Source organism: Rhodamnia argentea, chromosome 4 (genome assembly GCF_020921035.1).
Source record: "Rhodamnia argentea isolate NSW1041297 chromosome 4, ASM2092103v1, whole genome shotgun sequence".
NCBI classification, from domain to species: Eukaryota; Viridiplantae; Streptophyta; class Magnoliopsida; order Myrtales; family Myrtaceae; genus Rhodamnia; species Rhodamnia argentea.
Genome location: NC_063153.1, coordinates 31,892,560 through 31,902,186, shown reverse-complemented (window position 1 = coordinate 31,902,186; position 9,627 = coordinate 31,892,560). Strand labels below are relative to the sequence as shown.

Here is a 9,627-nt window from a genome sequence, read left to right as displayed (position 1 = left end):
TTTTCAACAGATTTCTGAAAAGTGGCGGAGATGATACAGAAAAATTAGAAGAGGGAATCTGTCTTATTTGACATGCAGTAATTCTGTGGAGGTGCAAAATTTGTAACTATTCCTTGATTACGTATCGTTCCTAAAAATTAATGTACGTCAACCGTAGTTTTTTTTCTACCGTGGTCTAACATCGACAACGTAGCATGAAATCGCAGGAATGTACATTCCATGTGCCGAGCACAATGTTTTCTGAGCTGTTGTAAACTGTATATGAAACATTATAGGCCAATTCCCTTGGAATATTTTAGACATCCATAATTTTGAGCGCATGAATACAGCATCTATAAGATAACTCCCTTCTTAAGTAGGTACAGTGTTTGGAATGACAATCGGTATTTTTATACCCTGAAAAAGTAGGAGCACCTTGCGTCCTTAAATTGGGATTGCTATTGATGTGATCTGACACATTATCTGAATCAACTCCTTAGCCCAAAGGCAATTAATGTGTCTGATGCTCATCTCTTGACGAAAGGTAAGAGCACCCGATTGTAGTATTCTCCAAGAGCCCATATGGAGAAGATGTTTCGATAGGCCGAGTAACTTATCATGCAATTCTTGTTGAAAACTCCAATTATTTCCTGCAATCGAGCAGAACATCAATGAGTCTTTATGTCAAATTTATGGAATACTAGCATTCCCGTGCAATGAAAATTCTGAATCTTGTTCCGTGTTGATAATTTGCTGATATGGTTGGTAAATGTCGAATAAGCGGTAATTTGTTTCGTTAGTAAGTTACCAACACGTTTGGAATATTCGCTTATAATTGAAAATTACCAACGATCTAATAATTTTTATCGGTGTCTTACTTGGTGGCTTATCAACGCCCTACGACTTACTTACCATTTTAGGAATTACCATTTTATCTTCACAACTGGTAATCTTGGAAGTATACATTAAGTTTGGTACTTGTTAAAATCTGCTGGTAAGTTACTAACATGATTTCACAGTTATGAACACTCTTACCGCTGTACCAACATGGAGTTAGGTTATGTGTTTTCCCCATCTGGAATCCTGGCAAGCTGCTGAATTCATGTTATTTCAGTCCAATTGTTAATTAAGAGAATCACCTGTTGTGGAAAATCTCCGTTCTCCATTTGCGAAGCTACCAAAACCTTCACCGCACGTTGCAACGGCGACGGATCTCTTTCAACCTACAATCAAAGGTGTTTTCGTATTGGTACCGAGAACGTCAACAATGTCTATGAATAAGACTGAAGATCATGTATCCCGTGGACAAACCTGTCCGGCTTTGATCAGTGCTAAGATTGCCCACGAAGTATTCACCAAGTGTGATTTGCCTCCCTCTAAGCATGTATAAACCTGATGAACCGATGTTAGGAAAATGAAGGGGTGGGTGGATGGATGGACGGAGAGGGAGAGGGGCAATGAGAATCATGAAACTCAATAGACGTTTGAAGGAATGACCTTGTCTTGGCTAGAGAGATAGCTCTCTCCCCAGCCACCGGATTCGAGCTGTTTGGCGAGCAGGAAACGGCATGCCCTTCTGATGCTGCTGCTGTTGGCATAAGTCCGACCTCCGGCCACAAGTCCCTTCACTCCGAACCATGTTCCGTAGGTGTAGCACACTCCCCACGAGCCATACCTGTCAGACCGTTGGACCTTGTGATCTTCTTTGTTCAGGTTCTCATATTTTTCAGGAAAGTTTCTCATTGTGAATGCGAGACAACAGAACAAAAATAAAGTGATTATGAAGATATAAATGTGCGCATATTATACATATGATCTGCCGTATATGGGTTGTGGATTGGCTCTGTGACGGTTCAGAGTCAACTGGAATCATTCATAGGGAGTGTAATAGCTTCTTGTTCAGTAATCTTTGTATGTTTTGAACATATTGCTGAAATAAGAAAGGTCAAAATTGTTCCGGTCGTTTACATTTGAAGATTCTTGCAATTTGATCTGTAATGTTACATAGTTCAATCAGATCATTAACTTTTGGAAAGCGCAAATCACTTTGAAATATTTTCAGATATGAAATGCTGGGTAGTATGTGTAAAAAATAACCGGCCATGATCTATATCTCGCGCAAAGTTGCCCACGACAAGAGTGGACTTACCATGAGCCATCAGGTAATTGAATGCTCTCGAGGAAATCAATCGCCTTAGCGACACACAAATCTATTTCTTTCCTCCTATGATGTGGGTACATCTTCACAAACGATGTAAGGGCTTGAATCGCTGCGGCAGTGCATTCCACGTACCTGAACATCTACTACAATGTCAGTCTGCAGAACTTAATTGAACTCTACGTTAGGTGGTCCAAAGTGTGATAGAACTTACGGATAATCGATCACGATATCTCCAAATATCTCTGCAGGGTTGATGATCTAAGATAGAAGGAAATAAGTAAAGCTTGACTGGATACTTTCGATAACCTAAACAAGAGTAGCGAGAAGACGGGGGCTTTCACCTCCAAACAGGGATAGGACCTTGTGAGCTCATATGATGCAAATCCTCCATTTTCGTTCTGCAAGAAGCTTTTCAGTCAACAAAAGTCTCGTTTCTCCAAACAAAAGATTGGCTGTAAGAACTGAAATGAACACGATCATCTGTATTAGTCAATTGATTGCTTTATGTCGGTAGGGAGAAGAGTAACCTGCAAGGATAGTATCAAATTGACAGCATCGAACAATCGGTCTGCCTTTATTGGATCTCCCACAATTTCAGATGGCATTCGCGATAATAGAAGTGCAACCTGCGTCATAATTGAGTACTAAGTCGACGAATCAACCAAAAAAACAAAGAAAAAGGAACTGACATAGTACAAAGTAAATTACCAAGAATCTCTTGTTCAATTAGCTTGCAAGCTCCTTTTATGTGTCTTAAAGTCAGTGTTTTGATTTTCCGGATCTCACGAACATATCATACTCGATAAGTTTCATACATCCATATTCATAAGATGTTCGATATCTCTTATTCTTGTTCGGAATATGTATGAGGCAAATCAGATTTTACCTTTAGGCCCTCCGAAGAGCAGTCCGAAACGGGCCAACCATTGTCCGGGGTTGAGAATGGCCACCCTCCACGCGAAATATGCCGGTACCACTGGCTCAGCACTCCAGAACTATTTTCTCTCACCTTCAACTCCGAAAAAGATCAGATGAAGGCATTCTAAAGTTCGAAAATTGTTAGCAATGAAGAGTCAAATTATCCAAGAGCATAGGTGAATGGAGTACTTGTGTGTTCTTGACGAAGTCGTGCGCTTTCTTGAGCATCGATCCATATTCGTCGACGAGATTGGTGGCAAGAATGGCTTGAACAGCGAAAGCGACGTCCCATAGCTGAGACCCGTTGTATCCCTGTCATGTATACGGGCCAAGAGAGCCACAGGTCATGTGCCAGTTTCAGGTTTGTATTGATTCTGTGGCATCAGCGGAAGCATGAACAGAGTTATGGAAGGAGTTCATGGGAAACCATGACCTGCATTTTCATTCCATCTTCAGCTACCCAAAGGTAGTCTTTGATTCTGGGGAGGTGACGTTTAAATGCTTCTGATTTTGGGTCCTCCACCCAACAGCAAACCATGTTCAGAACCTGAGACAAACATGGACAAAATGTGAAACCATAAAGGCTAGAGTCCAACTAAAAAAAACCTTAAGTGGAGCGAAACCATATGTAAAGTACGCTGCATTACTTTAGACATCCTCTTTGTGGAATTTGAATAAGCGAAAAAAATTGAGGCGAAAGCTGGCTTTGGTTCCATGTTAGAATATCCGATCCAAAAATTTAAAATTAATAGGTGGAGAGATATCCGATCCAAAAAATTTAAAATTAATAGGTGGAGAGAGAATATATATATATGTGTGTGTGTGTGCGTGTGACATAGACATGGGATATTGAATACTTTAACAATGCATATGCGTATAGGATGAAACTCTGTGGAAGTATTTTGTGTTTATTTGTACGACCATGGTTGAAATTTGGACATATGAAATTCTTGAAATTAGGACGAAATTATATACTGCTTCTAGGGGAAAATTACCAAAAACATCCACCTATTGTAATTGTGTCAATTCAGTTATAAATTTTTTTTTTTTTTTGTCAATTCACTCCTAAACCTTTTGTATTTGTGCCAATTCATTCCATCCGGTCAATTTTGATTGAAAACCGCTAATGTGTGAGCCATTCATGTCACGTAGGATGTACGACGTTAATGTAGACAAATATTAATCATATTTTAATACTTTTAAAAAAAAATTAAAATCTTTTATGTTTTTCTTTTTCTTTACCTTTTTTCTTGACATAGGGCCGGCGAGTTGTGCCACGTAGGACGGCCGGCTTCCACATCAACGATTTCCATCCAAAATTGACCAGACGGACTCAATTGGTAAAACGAGAAAATATTTAAGATTGAATTGACAAAAAAAAAAGGAAGGTAAACGACTAAATTGATACAATTGCAATAGACTTAAGATTCTTCATTAATTTTTCTTTGTTTCTTGTGAAGATACGTGACAGAAAAATGACTCTTACAATCGGAATATATATAAATATAGACACACCAATTACCTTATTGACAGGTCCGAGGCAAATGTAACTGGTGTTCTCATCCTCATAGTGGATATGTTGCATCACATGATCGAGTGCCTTCTTTCTTAGTTTGGAGAGGGGCCATTGCATGAGAAGAGGCTCCCCTATCTTGTGAAGACCACTCCAAAGCACATCTTGTACCCAAGGATGTGGATAGTATAGATCTTCCTACAAAAATTGTACTCAAACAGATTAATAAACATGCGAACGAACATAAAATTTTCATGATAATCACAACAAAACTTGAACTTCCGATAATACTCTTTATTATTTTGTCTCACTCCCGTATTAAATTTGACGTTATTCTTTCATGAATACAAATAGAGTGAGACGTGATTATGCCATTCAAAATTTCATTTTTGATTATTCATGGTGTGACTATGGTATTAGTGAGAGATCTCATTGATATTTTTTCATCATGCACACTATACTTCCCTTTATTTTATTTTATTTTTGGGTAAGGTACTTCCCTTTATTTTTAAAGCTCATACTTTCAATTATCCTATCGATAAACATATTCGCATACAGAAACCTTTTTTCTCTCATTTCATGATCAAGCGTCATCATTGATACAAATCTAAATAATACTTGGAAATCACGAATGGGGGCCATCATATGAATCTATGAATCAAATTTATTTTTTGGTCGTATGAAAGATCTCAAGAAGAATAACTACCTCGGCACAAAGTTTCCTTGCCTTGTCCCAATCGATTTCATGGTAATATGTTGTGTACAGCTCTCTTCTAAGGGACAAAACTGTCGAGTTGATGCGACCCACAAACCTTTTTGCATATAAATACGACATCGGTAGGTACACCATCCGACAATGACACCAAAATCTTCCTGCACCATCAGGTCATCACATGAATCGATCCTATGATATTCAAAACAGTTTTATTTCCAGTGCTGATATGATGAGAGGATCTGGCAAACGTGTGGCTCTTTCACTATGGATTAGCAAAATATAAGTATCGAAAGTAACAGATAACAAACAATGCAAACAAAAGTACCAAACGTCATTTAGCAAATGAAAAAGGTAGTCCAGAAGGCACTTTCAAAAGGCATATTCCAGCTCAAACAGGATCTCAAAGATGATCACAGATTAGTAAGATTACACGTTCACTATCATTGGACATGCATAACTGAGTTAAAATCTCTTGCGATCCAACTTTTAGGAGAATCAAATCTATATATCTACGTATCTACTTTAATAATCATTTAATGAATCGCTCTCTTTATATTAAGAGTTCACAGGATGACCCTTCTTTCACTTCAACGGCGTTGACCCAGTCGATCACCTCTTACGATGGTATGCGGTTAACTCGATCGACTTCCTGGATTCTTCTCATGAAATTTCCTCTAAATTTTTTAAAAATAGCAAAGATGATATTTAACTTTCAGAAGACAATGAAACAAATCAAATATTTTAAAGGCTTCAAGAATTCGGGTCACATAAAAGCCAAAGATCCACTTACCGAATCATATAAAAGAGTCTAAAGTTGAGAAGCAGCACAAGTATTTAAGTAAAGTGCATGGAGGGTTCATGATCAACTAGAGGATACCTGGGTGTATTGGGAGAAAATGTGGAAGTAGCCATATTTCTGGAGGAAGTGGATTGTTGCCACTCCACTCATACACACCAAGTACCTGCAAGATTTGCCCAAGAAACAAGCCCAAATAAAGATTTCAAATAATCAAAGATGAAGGAAGCTATGTATCTTACTTCTCTATTGTTCAAGCAATGAAGCAAAAAATGGAAATTGAATTGCTCACGGAAAGCCACATCTTGCCCCAGGAAGGGATGTAGGTGGCCCCGCCGTGATCGAGGATCCACTTCCTGGCTTTGTCCATCGGGCCGTGCCCGTCGCTCGCGCCTTCCCCAAGCAACCTCAGAGTGACGTAGGAGAGCGCCGTGCAAAACATCGTGCTGTGCCCTTCGATGTGCAATCCCCAGCCACCATCCCCGTTCTACATGCATTGGACGGGATAATTCATGTGAGTTGTGTTATAGATCCTTTAATTAGCCATTGCGGTTGTGTAAATCCCCTCAAGGTTCGGATCATTTTGGCCTCGAGGTATAAGTAGATACGCATGTAGTCTAGATTTCTATGCCTGCAATTATTGGACCAAACAATTGGATCGATGTTATTTGGTCATGCTGTCGGAGTTGGCGTGCGAAAAGTACCTGGTGGTTGTATAGATAGCGGCGTATCTCTCGTTGGTGCTCGGACGAGAGAATCATTGTCAAGGCTCCAGTTACATGTAATGAAATCACCTACACAAATAACAAACAATGTATTAAGTAAAGAAGGGAATCCCTCGTAACATCAGCCTCATCTATTATTTTGGGTGCATTTAGTCCCAATCCGACTTGAAAAGAAATTTTGTGAAAGCGATCGCCTGTATGGCTTAAAAGACACAGGAAAAGAAAGAATATTCTCATCGTCAATGAAAAAAATGTCCGGGCATATACCATTGGTGATGATGGAAGCATTTCCCCTAAATTCTTTATGTGGCATAAACAATCACTTTCAAGAAACTATTTTTTGAATCATGAATGGGAATTGGACCCACAAATCACGATTCAATGGGTACACTATAGACAAATTAAATCTCAATCCACAATTGATGTGGATTTCAACGTTGGGTCCGTATCACACCTACAACAAAGATTATTCAATTCATGATAGATCGAGTCTAGCCAAGTATGTGCTGCGATCTAGAGAGCAAGCAGAGGGTTGATCGATTATTTGACAGAGAAAGGAAAAAGAAAATAAAAATGAAATCCTAGGGTTTTTATAAGCTCAATTTGGAAGTATAGGTAGAAAGAAAAATAATAAAAGAAGGGGGAAATGCCTACCAAGCCAGGCAAAAGGAACAAGGGACCTCCGTAGTCTCCAGGCCAAAAGCCATCCTCCGCCTGCAAGCTTGCGTAATATCTCAAACCTCTTCTCACTGTTTTCTCGATCACCATCGCTTCGTCCATTTCCTCTTCCTCTTCGACTTGTCCGGGTTGCAACTCCTCCGTCCGGCTCTCCTTCGCAAACTGTTTTACATTTCTCATTTGCCAACCGGTTTTCGAGAAGATCGCACATACTTAACTCTATTCCACCGGTGAGACTTACACGGGCAGCGTATGCTCTAATTTTCTAGCGGTTGATTTGTCTCTATGACAAAACATTGGCCGGAGTAATTCAAAAGCGGCTCTCAAGTTTCCATTTCTTTACACTTATGCCTTTGTACTTATCGTTCTTATAGCCTTGCTATCACAAAGCGTTAGGGCACAGTTGTATTGCTTCCTCTTTGAGAGGACCCCGTTTTGTTGAAAAACAATTCTACTTTTCACTCTCAAGATTAAGATGGCCAACGTCTTTTTTGGGGACCTTTGTCTTTTCAGATTGACTGATCCGGACGATGTCACTATATCGTCCCGTCTATATGTATCGAGCAATAACACTCTACCCACAGTGTGGTGAGCTTGTTCCTTAAGTTTATTCTTAGTAATCCAGCCAAGTCATTGATTTTGTTGTTCCTCTAGTAGTCTCGTTACTGAAGTGTGTCGTCAAGAGAAGGATCTTGAAAAGATTGAAAAGTAACCTAATTTGTTTACCAAACTTAAGCTAAATTTATAGAAGAAAGGAGGAAGAGGACAACAAGATAGGAACAAAAGGATACAAACTCATTAAGTTAAATTAAAAACAAAGCGGATTATTTATTGGTATAATAACAACGGTAATATGAATACAAACAAGATAATACCAAAAGATAATTTTTGGACCCTGATTTTGGTTTTCATCTTGTAAATTTTTATGGTCTCAGGTTTTGCATAATATTCGCTAGGACGTAATGTGGACAATAATTTTGGACATGAGCATGTCCTTAAAAGACTTAACGGAAAGCTAAAAGCTAAGCTTTCGTAAGCCTTTCTAGTATTTCGTTCCTGCTAGGGAAAGAAAAAATAATTTGTTAGGAATTTGAATTTGAGGGCTTGAGGGTCGGCTTCTGATCCACAAAATAATTCTCAAGTTTGTAGCCCGTTTCATTGGGAAACAAACAGAACCAACCTCAAGTTGCAATGATCTCTAGGTACTTCGTAACCAGAAAACCTAGAGGGAATCACCCTAGTTACGAAGTTAATGGAGTTTTCTCGCGGGACCATTGCAAAGGATAATAGTAATTTTAGGGTTTGGCATTAGGAATCAAGTAAACTGTACTGAAGATGGTTTGTGTAACCAAGGAAACAACCATGAATCTGTTATACGTTCCTCTCGATTATACACGTATAGTCATCAACTTTTTAAAGGATGCAGAAGGAACAGTGAGATCCAACCTGAAGTCTCATGAGAAGATCAGAGCTATGCTTGGCTTGAAACCGGTTCGTCCAGAAACGGTTCCGAGCTTCCTCGACTAGAGCAAGCTCTTCCTCGGACGCTCCGGGATTCGGGTCGAACTCCCAATATTGTCTTCCGATGTTACCGTTCACGCTTGTGACCCATGCCTCGTTGCCTTGAGACAGCTTTAGCTTCCACATCCTCACTATCTTATCTTCTTCTTCTCTACTCACCAAACTGATCTTACTGCATTTCGCGCCATTGAATTTAGGAACGAAGACGGAAACATGTCGCAATTAGTTAGCGTTAAAACGGAGTGGAAAAAAAAAGCGAAACCACAATAGAAATTCTAGTACTTAACCACATATACAGAAGAGAAAGATTTACCTTCTTCGTTTTGACGACTCTGGTTGAGTTTTTTGCAAGGGAAATGGATCCATATACAGTCAAGTTATAAAGGACAACAAATAATGTGCTGGTGGGGCTTGGTCCGGGAAGATAATATTGTTTTTGGCGATGCATATCCTAGGTTTATGTTTATATATGCTTGACGAGTACATATATCTTCGTTACTAAACGATAAGTCTTTAGATCATATGTGTTGCATTTGGTAGGTGAGATAGCAAAACAATTGTATGATCCGGTAGTAAGGAAATCACAGCATAACGATCCCGAAAGTTCCAAAGGCTGAGGGT

At 39.2% G+C, this 9,627-nt stretch overlaps 1 protein-coding gene across 2 annotated transcripts; it reads right to left on the bottom strand.

Moving 5' to 3' along the window:
• Positions 1-478: 478 nt before the first annotated feature.
• On the bottom strand, positions 479-9,174 carry LOC115749632 (cycloartenol synthase-like). Of its 2 annotated transcripts, XM_030686531.2 has the most exons (18): positions 8,932-9,174; positions 7,462-7,647; positions 6,787-6,876; positions 6,375-6,569; positions 6,164-6,248; positions 5,278-5,444; positions 4,581-4,769; positions 3,492-3,605; positions 3,248-3,370; positions 3,027-3,149; positions 2,668-2,766; positions 2,482-2,538; positions 2,352-2,398; positions 2,129-2,272; positions 1,477-1,654; positions 1,291-1,371; positions 1,119-1,202; positions 479-629 (listed from the first exon to the last, which is right to left on the bottom strand). In XM_030686531.2, the coding sequence occupies exons 1-18, from the start codon at positions 9,130-9,132 to the stop codon at positions 507-509; spliced, it is 2,286 nt and encodes a 761-aa protein (XP_030542391.1). In that variant the 5' UTR covers positions 9,133-9,174; the 3' UTR covers positions 479-506. The 2 variants fall into 2 exon arrangements, with proteins under 2 accessions (XP_030542391.1, XP_030542393.1); XM_030686533.2 differs by lacking the exon at positions 4,581-4,769.
• Positions 9,175-9,627: the final 453 nt, after the last annotated feature.

Bases quoted from the DNA above. Each gene is read 5' to 3' on its own strand.
- LOC115749632 (XM_030686531.2), bottom strand. From the start codon at position 9,132: ATGTGGAAGCTAAAGCTGTCTCAAGGCAACGAGGCATGGGTCACAAGC. The intron at 2,767-3,026 runs GTAAAATCTGAT...ATTATGACGCAG, and splicing joins GCTCTTCGGAGGGCCTAAAG to GTTGCACTTCTATTATCGCG. The intron at 1,203-1,290 runs GTTTGTCCACGG...CTTTGATTGTAG, and splicing joins CACTGATCAAAGCCGGACAG to GTTGAAAGAGATCCGTCGCC.